Source organism: Panthera pardus, unplaced genomic scaffold (assembly GCF_024362965.1).
Source record: "Panthera pardus isolate Hobbes unplaced genomic scaffold, ASM2436296v1 HiC_scaffold_27, whole genome shotgun sequence".
In the NCBI taxonomy this organism is placed as follows: Eukaryota; Metazoa; Chordata; class Mammalia; order Carnivora; family Felidae; genus Panthera; species Panthera pardus.
Genome location: NW_026526843.1, coordinates 84,266,801 through 84,283,627, shown reverse-complemented (window position 1 = coordinate 84,283,627; position 16,827 = coordinate 84,266,801). Strand labels below are relative to the sequence as shown.

Genomic DNA, 16,827 nt, shown 5'->3' with positions numbered 1-16,827 from the left:
TACAATTAAGAACTTCTAAAACTTCTCAACTTCATTACCTAGGTCAGTGTCAGCATCTAGTTCCTTCATTCATAATCTTTCATTTGGCATCAAACGCCAGGTTGTATTTTGTGAAGTTTCTGTGTTACCTTGTGGCTCGTAGAGTGTTTTCTGAAGTTTTTGATGGGCCTCTTGCTTGGGAATCCTGTCTTTGGGAGCCAAACCATGCACGTTTTAGTTGAGCTGTGAACTCTCATCTCCTTTATCCCATCGATGATTACTTTATGAACTAGATAGATAGGAGAACTCAGCTACATACTTCTTTCTGCTTTTGGAAGCAAAGCTGAGACTGTGATGATGATAATAGAATAATAACCGCAGCTAGACTTTGTTTAGCAATTATCATGAGTCCAGTAACACGCTAAGCCCTTTACGTAAACTCATCCATTTACTTCTTATAACAAGTGTTCTTATTACAAGGTGTTTTTATTATCCCCATTTTAGAGATGAGTGAACTGAGGCCCAGAATTTAAATAACTTGTCCCAAATCAGTTGGTGAATCCAGTAGACCAGTCTGGGTAGACTGTTCCTGGTCCCATCTTGCTTTCTTTAAACTTTTTTTTTTTTTTTTTTGAGAGGGAGAGAGAGAATGCCAAGCAGGCTCCGCACAGTCAGCACAGAGCTGGACGCGGGGCTCAGTCTCATGAACCGTGAGATCGTGACCTGAGCCAAAATCAAGTCGAATGCTTAACTGACTGAACCACCCAGACACCCCCATATTCCATTCTTTGAAGACTTTTAATTTCATTTTTGACTATATAAAACATTTGCCTGGTTCAGATATCCAACTGTGACCTAAAATACGTTCAGAGAGGTCCAGCTTTGGTCTGTTTCTCATCCCTATTTTCTCCCCCCTCCTGAGAATTAACCATTTTTTTAAAAAAGCTTTTCATTTATCCTTTTATTGTTTCTTTATGAAAGTACATACAAATATGTGTATATGCATGTGCCTCTGTGTGTGTATAAAACGCACACCTCTACCCAGGATACGCTAAAGCTATTTTGTTTGCCTGTATTCATTAAAAAAAATTCCTTTTCTTATCAAAAGCAGATTCATGAGACCAGTTTGGTAAATATATTTCATATCACTTTGCAGATATCTTCCTAAGTACTGAACTTGCATTCCTATCCCTTCTTCGGCATTTTATGTTCTGCCTCATGCTTGGGATATTTCTACAGCAAGATAAAGCAGACTCTTGCACTCTGCCTTAAGTAAAAATGCTTCTCGGGAAACCTTGGGTCTGATGCCATTTAATCTGGCTAGCTTATAAAATTGAAATCAGGCTTATCATATAAGTCTGCTATTTTTCTCTAAAAGTGAAAGGAAAATTATAATAGTCATTAGATTCAGCCTTCATTTGCTTAAGGAAGATAGGTATGAATTGATTGGTGTTCCTGCAGTCAGGTTTCCAGACTTCACAGAATGTCTGTTCCCTGGAGGTTTGGTATTTCTGAAGCCGTGGACAAGGGCCAGATTTCGCTGGCCTCTGCTTTTATATCGCTTTGTCTAAAGTCTTCAAGTTACTTTTTCTGTTTGGTAAACATGTGTATTAGTTTCCTGGGGCTGCTGTAACAAATCACCACAAACTGGGTGGCTTAAAACAACTGGAATTTATTGTCTCACAGTTCTGAGGCCAGAAGTCCAAAATTGGCCAGGCTATTAGGGGAGATTCCATCCTTTGCCACTTCTAGGTTCTGATGACTATCAGCATTTATTGACTTGTGGATCAGTGAGTCACTCCAAACTCTGCCTCCCTGGTCACACTGCTTCCTCCTGTTCTGTCTTAAATCTGTCTCTGCCTTTCTCTCGTAAGAACACTTGTCATTGGATTTAGAGCCCACCCAAAAATTCTGGAATGACCTCTTCATCTCAGAGTCCTTAAATTATTTATGTCCGCAAAGATCCCTTTTCCAAATAAGCTAATATTCACAGGTTCCAGAAATTAGAATGTAGGCATATCTTTTGGGGGGCCACCACTCATCCCACTACAATATGTTTCCAGGCTACTTAGGAAACTATACAGGACAGATGTTCATAAGCAGTTACATCAAGTGTAAAGATACAGCTTAAGCTATATGGTTAGATGGTGTGACATATATTAAGTCCGAAGCATGATTTGCAAATCAGTTAATTTATTTTGCGAAGTGTATCACATGGAAAACAATGAAATATTTTAGGAGGTTGAAAATACTTAGCTTTAGTATTCTTTCCAGATCTAACATAGGATTTCCCACAGCACACTCTCTCCCAAAGACAGTAGTTTATTAGCACAATTGTAAATTGTCACCGCTCCTTAACCACTGGCTCATTAAAGGCTCTGTAGTCATTTATAGAAATGGATCAGTGTTCAGGAAAATGGTGATTGAGATTTTCCCCCTAGCCATGCAGAACACTAAGCTCTATGCAGAACACGCTAAATGGATATGTCTGTGATCCTCTCTTACCCCCTTATACAAAGAACTTTGTAATAAACCACCAGTTTTTTTTTTCCTGTAGACAGCTTTCTCCCTGCACAGCACCCAATTATCTTTAATTGGCTAAGATTCTTGGTAGGTAGGTCATTTTGTTGCCACCTGGCCACTAGCATGAAGTTTAAGGTTGGTTTCCTTCTCTACTTTGCTCAGAGCATATTAATTCTAAATCATCCCTAAGTGAAAGCAACAGGCGTTTGCAGGGTTCTCCCTGTAAAGTAGCAAATGGAATGAGTCTTTATTCGTTTAAATGGCATCATTTGATTATGTGATAATTCAGTCCTATACTCTGAAATGTTGTCAGTTTAAGCAGAAGTGCACCAACAGAGAATTAACTGCTTTATTAGATCACCCTCTGTGCCTCTACTTCACGTCACACAGAATTTGAACAGCGCTTCTCCTCAGAGAACCTTTATTAGCATTAAAGGCTAAAATGGGGGCGCCTGGGTGGCGCAGTCGGTTAAGCGTCCGACTTCAGCCGGGTCACGATCTCGCGGTCTGTGAGTTCGAGCCCCGCGTCAGGCTCTGGGCTGATGGCTCGGAGCCTGGAGCCTGTTTCCGATTCTGTGTCTCCCTCTCTCTCTGCCCCTCCCCCGTTCATGCTCTGTCTCTCTCTGTCCCAAAAATAAATAAAAAACGTTGAAAAAAAAAATTTTTTTTTAAATAAATAAAGGCTAAAATGTTTGATTGATAGCATGTTTTTCCTTTGACCTTCCAGAAATTTGCACATGTTTACCTTCAGCCTGCCAGTGGTTGGTTGAATATTTTTAGAATTAGAAATTAGTAGATGATGTATAGACCAGTGTATGTATACTTTTATGTAAAAGTATATTCCCTCATTGCTTAGACCTCAACTGGGCCTTCATCACTGAAATCGTTGCCAGCTTAGCTTACGATCTCATGGCATGCTTTTTTCTGTTGTTGAAAAGGCAGAATCACAAAGCTTAGGCTTCCACAGCCATTTAAGTTATGTTTCCAGGCTGGTAAGCATATTTCTGTGCCCCTTAGTCACCCAGGGACCCTTTCAACCAGAGGATGACAGTACATCAAACTTTAGATGGATCATGGTTCCCATATTGTCAGTGCCTAATTGTACTTAGGGTACAGAAAATGAGCTATGAAGAATCTCTTTGTTTCCCTGAGTCCAAGTTGTAGCTGTACTCATATGATCATCCTCTATCTCTGTCCTTTGAAATTATCACGCAGCTAGGGCTCCCTTGCCAGGGATCAGGTTAAGGCTCGTGCTGGGATCCTCTTGGCTGCCACAGTAGACATTTCATTCCTATCCTCCTCACCTCTGAGGTGTTCACTGAGTGCAATAAAAACTGATAAACCAGATAGTAAAAGGTTAAAAAAGACAATGAAACTAAGGGCATTTTTTAAAGATCTAAGTACAAAGATAACAAATAGAATAAAAATATGAACCTTAAATGCAAAAAAAATACTGTAATTAAAAGAGCAAAGAATACGCATCTGGTAGAGAAAGATGCACAAGGAAATATAACACATGTAATTATCAAATATGACAGTTGAGACCAAACATCTGAGTCATGCCAGTAAATCTGAATGGGCTTAACAGCTATTAAAGAAAAATATTATTTTGGCTCACAAAACAAGACGCAACTATATGCTGTATACAAAAATATACCTAAAACACCTACTCAGAAAGGCTAAAAGTAGAGATGGACAAAGGTATACCAGGAGGACGGTAGGAGGAGGAGTGAGCCTGATAGTAGACAAAGTAGAAATCAAGCCCCCAAAACAAAGAAGACTTTTTAACATTCTTTGAGTCTGTTTATTTTTGATAGAGATAGAGTGTGAGTGGGGGAGGGGCAGAGAGAGAGGGAGACACAGAATCCTAAGTGGGTTCCGGGCTCTGAGCTGTCAGCACAGAGCCTGACGTTGGGTTCGAACTCGCGAACCGTGAGATCATGATCTGAGCCAAAGTCGGACGCTCAACCGACTGAGCCACCCAGGTGCCCCAAAGAAGACTTTTTAATGTTAAAAGCTACAACTTACCATGAAGATGTAATACTTTAGAGTATTTGTGCACTGAATAACCCAGCAACCACCTTTCTGGAGCAAAAACTATAGAAGAGTCAAGGAGACGTAGGTGGAAACACACCAACCATAGGGGGCTTTCATACACTTCTCTCAGTCTCAGATTAAGTGAACAAAAAAATAAGTGAGGAGATAGAAGATCTAAACAACTTAAGCAGTAAGGTACATCTGATTAATATCTATCAAACTCTAACTCTTGATATTAGAGATAATAGACAATACACCTTCTCAAATGTCTGTGGTACACTTACAGAGTGATCAAATATTAAGTCACAAGGAAAAACATTTCCATTATGTAGACATGATGTAAACAAAAATTCTGGTCACAACGCAGTAAAATCAGAAATTACTAACAAAAACAGGAAGGTCCTTTCCTATGGAAACTTTAAAACCTATTAAACAACTCTTGGGTGAAAGGGGAAATACAAACCAAAATCATAGATTTTTTTAATTTTTTAATGTTTATTTATTTTTGGGAGAGAGAGAGAGCACAAGCAAGGGAGGGAGAGCAGAGAGAGAGAGAGATACAGAATCCAAAACTGGCTCCAGGCTCTGTGCTGTCAGAACACAGCCCAATGCAGAGCTCGAACCCACGAACCGTGAGATCATGACCTGAGCTGAAGTCGGACGGTTAACCGACTGAGCCACCCAGGCGCCCCTGAAATCATAGATTTTTAAAAATAATGATTAGTTGAAAACATTCCATCTCAGATGTTTGTTCCATATCTTAAATTTATGATCAGAAAAAGGTGAACATTGTTCCACCCACTCTTGATAAATCTTTAAATAAATATTAACTTAAGTTCTCAATGTTTCCATTGTTTAATTACAGTATACTAAATAAATATTATATTTTTCATTTTTTATATACACTTATAGCCAACAATAAGAGAGTTTCTAATATGTTGACCAAAATGTTTAAAGTGCATAGAAAAATCATAATTACCCCATTAATTGTTAATATTGCTTTTCACAGTTTCTATATGCACCATCATTTTTATGATCCCACACTTCTGTCCAAAGTAGACCTCCCTATACTTTGCAAGCCTCTGCAGAAATAAATTTGAAAAACTGGATAAGATAGATAACTCTTATGAAAATACAGATTACCAAACTTGACTCCATTAGACTAAGTAGAAAGCTTAAAGTGATCAATTTCCAAAGAATAAGTAGAGTATGTTATTAGGAACTACTGCACAATAAAAGCACCAAGTCCAGGGGCACCTGGGTGGCTCAGTCGGTTGAGCGTCCAACTTTGGCTCAGGTCATGATCTCACAGTTCGTGGGATTGAGTCCCATGTTGGGCTCTGTGCTGACAGCTCGGAGCCTGAAGTCTCCTTCCAATTCTCTGTCTCCCTCTGTCTCTGCCCCCTCCCACTTGCACGCACTCTCTCACTCTCTCTCTCACTCTCCCTCTCTCAAAAATAAATAAACGTTAAAAAAAAAGCTTTTAAAGCACCAAGTCCAGATGGTTTCATAGGGACCAGTTAGTCCCAGTAATTCTCAGATTATTCTAGAGCATTGTTAACAGAAGGAAAACGTTCTAATTCTTTTTATGAAACATGCATAACACTGATACCTAAACCTAAAAGACAAAGGCAATTAAAAAAGAAAACTTCAGATAAATATCACTCATGAATATGATACAGAAATAGTAAATAACGGAAGACAGAATACAAAACCATAGTAAGAAGGTATACCATGACCAAATAACATTCATTCCAGAAATGCAGAATTTGTTTGGTATTAAGAAATACAATATTATCATACAGTATATTAATATATAAGGAAAGTAATTATATAATTATTCTCATATTCACTGAAGAAGCCTTTAACAAAATTCAGTACCCAGGCCTTCGAAAACATTCAAGAAAAAAGGAACTGTAAGATAATTTAACATATATACAATGTATATACACCATATACTAGGTGTATATACTAGGTCATCAACCTAGTATCTTAGTTGATAGAGAACACTAGATGCGTTTCCCCCAATTTCAGGAAGAAGGCAGATGTGTCCACTATCCCCAATACTGTTCCAAATGTTAGTGCAATATCTGCCAATTCCATTAAACAAGAGAAACCAATTAGAGACAGAAGACTAGGTAAAGAAGATACGAAATTCTGTTTGCAGATGATATGATAATATATCCGGAAAACCATAGGAAAATCAATGATAAGACTAATGCAAGCAATAAAAGAATTCAGTGAAGTTAACATATAAGATCAATAGCTTTTATAAGCAGTTAGAAGATACAAACGTGCCTGGAACATGTTGTAAGGTAAAGAATTAAGGAAATACTCAAAAAAGGATGGGATGCATTAAAAGAGCACAGATGCTAGGCAACCCAAAAGAGCTCCTAGTGATCAAAGGTGAAACAATTTGAGCAACAAAATAAATAACACTAATACTAGATTATAACTGGAAGAATAAAGAAATACTTACAAGTCTATAATGATCTAACTAAACAATTGAAAAATAAGGGGGAAGAAAGGACAGATCTTTCTTACAGAGCAGTTCCAATCGACAAACGTAGGACTGAGGGACATAGAAAATCACCATTAGAACACCACAGTAATAATTGTTGCAGGCAAGTTATCCACCAGTGGATGCTAAAGTTTGAGGAGAAATGGGATATTTTTATAATCTCAAAGTATCTCCTCTAGGATATTTATAAATTACAAAGGGAAATACAGTAACCTAACAGTGGAGAAAACCAGCAAGACACTACATTAACCAAGCGATCAAGTTTAATATCACCACTGACAGGACATTGGCATTATGCATTGCTGATAAAATGGAACAAGAAAGGCACAGCATCATTTCTGTGGTGTTCTTGCCAAAAGCGAATAGCTTTAATCCTGAGAAAACATCATTCAAACCCAAATTGTGGGGATATTCTCTAAAATACGTGACTAGTACTCTTCAAAAGTGTCAGGGTCTTGAAAGACCAGGAAAGACTGAAAAAGCCTCACATACTGGAGAATACTCAGGAGCCATGACAACTAATTGCAGTGTGGGATTCTGGATTGAATTCTGGAACAGAAGAACATTAATGGGAAAATCAGTAACATTTTAATAAGGTCTGTAGCTTAATTAATAGTATTACAGCAATATTAATTTTCTGGTTTAGCTAATTGTACTTTGGTTATGTTAGATATTAACATTAGAAGAAACCGTATGAAGGGGAGCTCTGTGCTATTTCTGTAACTTTTCTGTGTGTCTGAGTAAATAATTAAAAAATAAAGTGATGGCTAAATAAATAAGTTATCAAAGGATACTTATTGCTCAATTTGAGAGCGTTAAAGGTTGTTTGTTTTATACAGTTTTAGAGTAACCTGTATTGTTGATTTAAATTCAAAGAGCCCTCGGAAATAATTCGAGAAGAATTTTTTTAAGTTTATTTACTTATTTTGAGAGACAGAGAGAGAAAGAAAAAGCGAGCAGGGGAGGGGGAGAGAGAGAGAATCCCAAACACGCTCCATGCTGTCAGTGCAGAGCCCGATGTGGGGTTCAATCTCACAAATGGTGTGATCGTAACCTGAGCCAAAATCAAGAGTTGGACACTCAACCGACTGAGCTGCCCAGGCACTCCGAGAAGAATTTCTTTACTCTTTATTAAATTCAGAACAAACTGGCTTCCCTGTCGGTACCTCAAACACTTTCCAAATAAAAGTTGATCTGGCCATTGAGGAAGTTGAAGGTGTCTCTTGAAGTGTAGAGTGGGTGAGGATAGTCTTTTTAAAAGGAGAACATTAAATTGTTTTAGTTTCATAGTGATGGTCTTCTCAAGATGTGTACAATGTCTTCTCAGGTATTCCGGAAGGACCTCATCAGTGCCATGAAACTTCCAGATTCTCATCATATTAGTCCTGACAGCTATTACCTCTTTGCGGATACATGGAAGGAAGAATGGGAAAAGGGAGTCCAGGTACCAGCCAGTCCAGACAATATTCCACAGCCTTCTGTCAGGTACTTGCTTTGACTTAAGGAATGAATGATCTTACGGTTATCTGTGCGCTGGCTGGGGAGAGACTTTGAATGGGTAATGATACATTTATAATACAAAGTCATATACTGCCACCAGTGGCAGATGGTCTGAGGCTAGGGTAGGCCAGCAGTTAGAGTCAAGCTCGTTTATTTAGGGATATAATATGTGCGCATTCGCAGGGTTAAACTATCTTGAAGTCCAATCTGAACTTGTGATAAGGTTTTAGAGACTAGGATTTCCAAGTCTACTAGCATTTACTAGTCTTTGAAGAGAAACAACATTAATGACATAACCTTGTAAGAAACCTATTAATATATAATCCCATTAGAAGTTGCTTCATTTTAATAGGGGCCTTGTCGTGATAGCATCTGTAAATAGAAGGCCAAAACATACAGTCTGTGAAATGCATAAACCCAAATGAAAGGGGATGAAACTGGAATATCGGGTTGACTATAAGCACATAACCTTCATTTACAAAGACTTGAGAAGAACGTTTAAGTAGGAGAGGACTTTTCTGCCAGAGAAAGGAGTAAGTTCAGCTCCTCAAGAGCGATGACTGGGGTGCCTAGGTGGCTAAGTCAGTAATGTGTTCCACTTTGGCTCAGGTCATGATCTCACGGTTTGTGAGTTTGAACCCTGTGTTGGGCTCTGTGCTGACAGCTCAGAGCCCGGAGCCTGCTTCGGATTCTGTGTCTCCCTCTCTCTCTGCCCCTCCCCCGCTCCTGATCGATCTCTCTCTCGAGGTCTGTCTCTCTCACACAAACAAACATTAAAATTTTTTTTTTTAAAGAGAGTAATGACTGGTTTGGAAGCCATTTTTTCATATTGGTCTTTGTGTTTCCCAGTGCTTTGCGCAAAGGCTGGCATGAGATAAAATGCTTGGTATGAGTTTTGAGTGCAGAAAAGAAGGAAGGAATGGAAGGAATAGCACCAGATAAGGGGACTGGTGGGACCCGCTGCTCACTATGAGAATTACCTTATTGTACATCTTCTCTTTTTCTGGCACATGTTAGGTTCCTAAAGGGCAGCAGTTACATCCTTGAATTCTGTGCCCCTCGCCTCAGGTTTTTAGGCCCTCGTCATGCCCCGGAAACACTTGTCAGATCGCTTCTAGAAGCCCGAGCTCAGGCCACTCCACCCATGGAGAGAAAGCTCCACAGTCTTGCCCAGCACATTTCCTGAGCCTCACTAGCTCCGTCGTCATCAACGCCATCTCCTGTCTCCTCAAAATCAGTGCAGCATCATGAGTGAACACAAGAGTCAGACATTTTCATGTCCTTCTTGTCCGTATTTTCATATACCATAGCAGTAACACTGGGAAGCCTATATACACATGAACAGTCATCACAAATAGAGGAGCATAAAAATGGGTAAGAAAATGTGATAGTGGGCACAGGAAGGCACAGAAATGCGTGATGAGAAGAGAAAAGAAAGACAACAAGATGTGACTATAAGCTACCTAAAAGCAGAGCTCCTGTTGTCAAATAGGAGGTTTTCAACGCACACTTATTGATGTGAGGAGACTAGGACAAAAGCAAAGAGGAAAATGAGTGGATGTTAGGAAAGAAAATTAGTGAAGAACCAAAATACATTACAAGTAAGAAAAGCAAAGATGACACTAGGAAGGGAAGGGCATAAAAACAAAGAAGATCAGGGAATAACAGTAAGTAGGAAGGGCTAATAATAAACCTTCCCTTTTAACCACTTGTATTTCCTTTACTAAAAGTGAAAAGATTTTTTCACTTTCTCAAGCACTTGATGGAAAGAGTTTATTGTAAGGAAACCTACAACTAACAAGTAAACTTTAATAGATCAAACTAGGAAATTGGGGTGGGTGGGTACCTGGGTGGCTCAGTCAGTTAAGCACCTGACTCTTTCAGTTCAGGTCATGATGTAATGGTTCATGAGTTCAAGCCCCGCATTGGGCTCTGTGCTGTGTCAGCAAGGAGTCTGCTTGGAATTCTGTCTCCCTCTTTCTCTGCCCCTAGCCCTCTCATGCTGGCGCTCGCTCTCTCTCGCTTGCGCGCTCTCTCTCTCTCAAAATAAATAAACTTAAAAAATTTTTTAAATAGGAAATTGGGAGGTGGGGGATTTCACTAAGTTCTTCAGTCAAGTCTAGTTTCAGGTTTGTCACATGACCATCATGTATTTTTATAAATGTGCAGCTTGCCTTTTTTTTTTTTTTTTTTTTTTTAAAGATTCTCACGTGGCCTTTCCTCTGTGTGCACAGAGGGTGGGGGAGAGACAGAAAGAGAAGTCAAGATCTGGCATCTCTTTTTCTTCTTACAAGGACCCACCAACCCTATCAAGATTAGGTCCCCACTTTATGACCTCACTTAACCTTTGTTATCTCTTGATAGGCCCCATCTTCAACTATAGTCACACTGGGAGTTAGAGCTTCAACATTAAAATTTTGGGAGAACACAATTCAGTCTATAACAACCACTAACCTACTTTCTGTCTCTATGGATTTGCCTTTTCTGGACATTTCATATAAATGGAATCATACAGTGTGTAGCCTCTGAGTCTGACTTCTTTAATGCAGCATAACATTTTCAAGGTTTATCCACGTAGTCGTACATATCAGTATTTCGTTAACTTATTATGGCCAAATAATATTCCATTGTATGGATATACCATATTTGTTAGTTTGTTCATCAGTCGATGGATGTTTGGATTGTTTCCATGTTTTAACTATTATAAATAATGCTGCTGTGAGCATTCTTGTACAAGTTTTTGAGTGGACTTAGTTTTCATTTCCCGTGGGCATGTACCTAAGAGTAGAATTACTGAGTCCTGTGGTAACTGTGTCTTTAACATTTTGAGGAACTGTCAGACTGTTTTCCAGAGCATCTGTATCTTCTATTCCTACCAGCAATATATGAGGGTTTCATTTTCTCCGTGTCTTTACCAACACTTGTTATTGCCTGTCGTTTTGATTATAGCCATCCTGGTGGATATAAAGCAGATCTCTCCATAGTGTTAAGTTGCATTTGCCTAATGGCTAATGATGTTGAGCATCTTTTCTTCATGTGCTTATTAGCCATGTGTATATTCTTTTTGAAAGAGAGCTTTTCTACTTTATTACAAAAAGAAGCCTTTGTGTGATTATTTTTTTCTCTTCCTATGAAACACTGCTGTTCAGACAGCCAAAGTGAATCACCTCGTCTTTACTTCTTTATGTTTCATCACATTCACTTTGGAATAGATGCCCTCAGCTGCTAAAAATCTGACCCGTTGGTGAACAAGGCAACAGAGTCCCCTGACCAGCGGTTTTGGAATGTCCCATTTTTATATACTACATTCATACATACCTCGTATATATTTTTTCTTTGGAGAAATTATTCAGATCTTTTCTCCATTTTAAAAATTGGGCTGTTTGTTTTGTTACTGAGTTCTAAAAGTTCCTTACATATTCTGGATATAAGTCTCTTATCAGACACATGATTTACAAATAATTTCTCTCATTCTATGAGTTGTCTTTTCACTTCCTTGGTAGTGTCCTTTGAAGCACAAAAGTTTTTAGTTTTGATGAAGTTTAGTTTGTTTTTTGCGTTGGTTGCTTCCCCTTTTGGTGTCATATCTAAGGAATCATTGCCTAAACCAAGATTTTGAAGTTCTGCACCTGTTTTCTCCCAAGAATCTTATAGTTTCATCTCCTACACTTGCGTCTTCGATCCATTTGAGTTAACTTTTGTATATGTTGTGGAGTGTTAAGGCCCAGCTTCATTCTGTCACATGTGGACGTCCGTGTGTCCCTGCTCATTCGTTGAGCCAGCCTCCTTTTAGAAAGTGATAGGCGCGAGACCCCAGGCCCCCCCCCCCCCCGCCACCTCGGTGCCATGCCGCTGTGGAAGAAAACACAGTTCTTGAATTGCCAAGTAATCCCAGTCCTGTTTTTACAAATCCCTTCTTTCACAAATCTACCAAGGTGACTTTAAAAAAGGTTTTCCTACTTTGACTTGAGATGCTGATTTCTCTATTTATACTTCACTCTTTCCAACTATGTTACTTTTTTTCCCCCACACTGTAAGAACAGTATTTGTGTTCCTTTTTATTGGCTAATTTTCTAACTTTTTGCGTTAGTGCTTCTTTTTATATGTCTTCAGTATTGTTGTTTTCATAGATTACAAACCTCCTACAAGTTAAGGATGTGCATGGTAACAGTTGAGTTATTTACACAATTGAGAGAATACTTGAACAGTTTTTTAATTAAAAGATGGTAGCTTTATGGGGCACCTGGATGGCCCAGTCGGTTGTGTCCAACTCTTGATCTCCGCTCAGGTCTTGATCACAGGGTCGTGAGTTCGAACCCTGCGTTGGGTGCCACACTGGGCATGGAGCCTACTTTAAAAAAAGAAGATAGTAGCTTTGCTCTCAAAAGCCACAAATAAAAGTGTTTTCCTCTAATATAACTGCCAAATCTAAACAAATGTAAATGCTTTATAATGAGACCTTAGAATGATTGCTTTTAAATTGAAAACCAGCATCTTCAGTGATCATGTATTACTTTCATATAAAGAAGAAATGTTAATTGTTTAATTGTAAACATTCTTCCCACCTTCCAAAATTTAAAAAATCGTAAATCAGTGTGCATCAAGAGCATGATGACATTCCTTAATTCTCTGCTAAAGGTTTTTAATAAAGACTCTAGCAGTTCACAATAGGATATAAGTAATATCAGAATGTAAAAGCAAAACTCTTCTAATACATTATTTTGGATCAGCTCATCCATGTTGGTTTTAGTAAAATGAAAACCTAATCGGTTAGTGACTTTATTTTCCACTGGTAGAAATCTCACTTCTCTAGAGAAAATATTCTAAAACATAAATTTGTTAGAGAAATTTAAGAATGAATCTAATGCAATACAATACAGTAGTCCCCCACCCCCCATTCACTGGGGATACATTCCAAGACCCCTACTGGTTGCCTGAAACTGGATAGTGCCAAACCCTATGTATGCTATGTTTTTTCCTATACATACACACCTATGATAAAGTTTAATTTCTAAACTAGGTACAGTAAACGATTAAGATAACTAATAAAATGTAACAATTACAACAACATACTATAATACAAGTTACGTGAATGTGCTGTCTTCTCTCAAAATATCTCACCCTTCTCATGATGATGTGAGATGATAAAATGCCTACTTGATGAGATGAAATGAGGTGAATGACATGGGCATCGTGACATAGCATTAGGCTACTATTGACCTTCTGATGATACATCAGAAGGAGGATCATATGCCTCCAGACCACGGTTGACTGTGGGTGACTGAAACCGTGGAAAGGGAAACCACAGACAAAGGGGGACTACTCTAGTTATTTAAGTTAAAACATACATGAAAATATTGGGAAGTAACTCTTTACAGGTTCTTCTTTGTATTAGTCCAGATAGGCCATTTACTATAACAGACATCCCCCTCCCCCAAAGTCTCAGCGTATTAACACAGTGAAGGTTTTATGTATTGCACTTATCTCCATCCAATGTAGGTTAGGATGTGAGTCACCTCTGCCCCATGTAGTCCTTCAGGGACTCAGGCTTTTTTATGAGTGGCTTCTCTGTTGGCTAGGTCCATTTCTACTCCCATCTTTCCCCACAAAATTCTAAATCCAGTCTGCAGGAAAAGAAAAGACAATGTGGAGGGTTATACAGGTAGATTTTGGGGGTGCTAGGATTTGAAGTGGCTTATCCACCTATATTCCATTGGCCAGAGCTCACTCACTTGGCCCACCTGACTGCAGAGAAGGCTGGAGGGTGCAGTCTTGCTGTGTGCCTAGATGGAAAACGAAACAGTTTGGTGAGCACCTAGCATTTCTCTGCTACTCTTTGATAGTGACATTACAAACTCAAAGCTCCGTGAGCGCAGGGACCTTACTTATACTATTCACCAATGTAACCCTGTAGTTGATGCTGTGACCTGCACTGCCCAAATTCCCATATAGTCTTAGGACCTTTCCACATGATCTCTCAACAGCATAATTTGACTTCTTACATAGCACCTCTGGGCTCCAAGAGTGAGTATTCCAAGAGATAACAAGTGGAAGCTGCTAGTCTCAAGACCTGGGCTCAGAAACTCGCATAGTATTATTTCCACCGTAGTTTTTTTTTTTTTTTTAATTTATTCTGATTTTTATTTTAAGTAGGCTCCATGCCCAACGCGGGCTTGAACTCACGACCCTGAGATCAGGAGCCTTGCTCTGCACTGACTGAACCAGCCAGGCACCCCACTTCCACCATATGTTATTAGAGCAGGTCACAGAGAGCTCCCGAACTGAAGGGGAGAGAAATAGACCCTACCTCTCGACAGAAGGAATATCAGATGATATGTGACCCTCTTCAATCTGTCACAATAGTAATATTTTTAATGTTTGTGTTTCAGTTACTTGCCTAATTGCCTGCAGACAGATTAATCAGTCGGCTAGAGAAACTTAAATACTAATAAGCTAAACACTTGCTTTTTATTTATTACCTAATCCACAAGATTGTCAGAATGCTTCAGAATTTTATTTCCTAATGGACTTAAGTAATTTTGGATATATAGAAGTTAATTGACCTGATCCTTGGGGCTGTCATAACTGAAAAGGAGGGGAAAGTGATACAGCAGAGTAAGTGAAGCATATTTCAGAATCTTTGTTCTGGTTTTCAAGCCAGTTTTTTCCCTCTGTTGCACTGTCCTTTCTGCAGTTGTTTCTTTAGCGTAGTGTAGGGTGTGTGGCAGTTGAGGGGAGAGGTGCAGACAATCACAGAGCCAGCTTGCACTGTAAGTTACAGCTGTTGAGATAAGTCTGTTGACTACCACAAGGAACTTTCTGAAAGCAAGTTCAACAAATGAAGTTGGTGTTAACTTCATTACATGTTTTTAGGTAGACCATGGATATTTTTTTATGCTAGTCAACAATAAACAAGCTTCAGATCATTTTTTTTGTTTTAGGTTTTCATTTGTATATTTAAATAGTTTCTGTTGCCACAAGGTTACAATGGAAGGAAAACAGTGCTTCATGTTTGGTTGAAAGGAAGCATGCATTATAATTTCTATGACACGCAAGTGGTTGATGTATTTACTGTGTGTGTGTGTGTGTGTGTGTGTATGCTTTTAATTATAGATGAATTACTGACTTATTGTGAAAACAAAAATGAATCAGAATACAAAACATCAACTGCATTGTATATATGCTTATACACACGCTTGTGTGTGTGTGTATGTGTGTATATATATATATATGGGAATGTTCTAGAACTTGCTTTTTTCACTTAACAGTTTATCATCAATCACTAATGATACTTAAAGAGGGATATTCAGATATTCCTCTTTTAGATATTTTGGATAGATATTCAGACAGGCCCCTATTTCTTTTTGGAATGTAAACATTGAACTAACTGGACTATGGAGAGCAGCACTTTCTTCACTAAATTCCAGGCTCAAATATATAACCACCAATTCAGCATCTCCATTTGGATGTCCAGTAGGCATCTGAGACTTCAGATGTCCCAAACTGAACTATTGATCTTCTTCCCAAACTAGCTCCACCTGTAGTTTCCTGTGTTTAACTGATGGCGGATCCATTCTTTGTGCTGTGTCTTTTCAGTCTTTCTAGCCAAAATTCTTGGAGCTGTCTTTGATTCTTCTTTGCCTCATACCCCAGACTCAGTATTAAAGGAGATCTTCTTGACCCTACTTTCAAAAGATACTCAGATTCCATATAGTGAGTCAAAGGAAGAATGGCCCTGATGATAAATGGGAGCCCAAGCCTGCCTCCCGCTCCACTGCTCCATTTCATCATCCTGCCTCTCTCACCTCCCCTGTTCTCCTTGCCCCACTCTCCCCACACTTCCTTTCCTGTTCCGTTTCATGCGGCACCAGTCTGCCACTCTTGCTTTCAATTATGAGACTCCGTCAGAAGCACAATGTAGACAGCGCCTTCATACACACATCTTAACGTTTAAAGCAGCCCTCCGGTGGCTTTCCCACTTACTGTTGCCCCCAGACTTAGCAGCTTCAAGCAGCTATGTTACACTCATGGATTCTGTGGGTCAGGAAATCGGATGGGCAGAGTGGAGATGGCTTGTCTCTGCTCCGTGATATCTACGGCCTCATCCAGCAAGACTTGAAATTTGGGGGTGACTCAGCAGCTGGGGGCTATAATCATCTGAAGGCTTATTCACTAACATGTCTGTCACCTGGGCTGGGATGACGTAGACCGTACATGGCTTCTCCATGCATTTTGGTTTCCTCACAGCACAACAGTCTCAGCACAGG

General features: G+C 39.2%; 1 protein-coding gene across 11 annotated transcripts in view; it reads left to right on the top strand.

Moving 5' to 3' along the window:
• The window catches only part of JADE3 (jade family PHD finger 3), a 135,160-nt gene that overhangs the window by 81,328 nt on the left and 37,005 nt on the right, over positions 1–16,827 (top strand). For 6 of the 11 annotated variants that reach the window (XM_019417541.2, XM_019417539.2, XM_019417538.2 and 3 more), the window contains one exon: positions 8,388–8,545. The exons of the other annotated variants lie outside the window; for them this stretch is intronic. In XM_019417541.2, the coding sequence (XP_019273086.1) occupies positions 8,388–8,545 (158 nt within the window). The remainder of the gene's footprint in view (positions 1–8,387; positions 8,546–16,827) is intronic. 11 annotated transcript variants of the gene reach the window in all.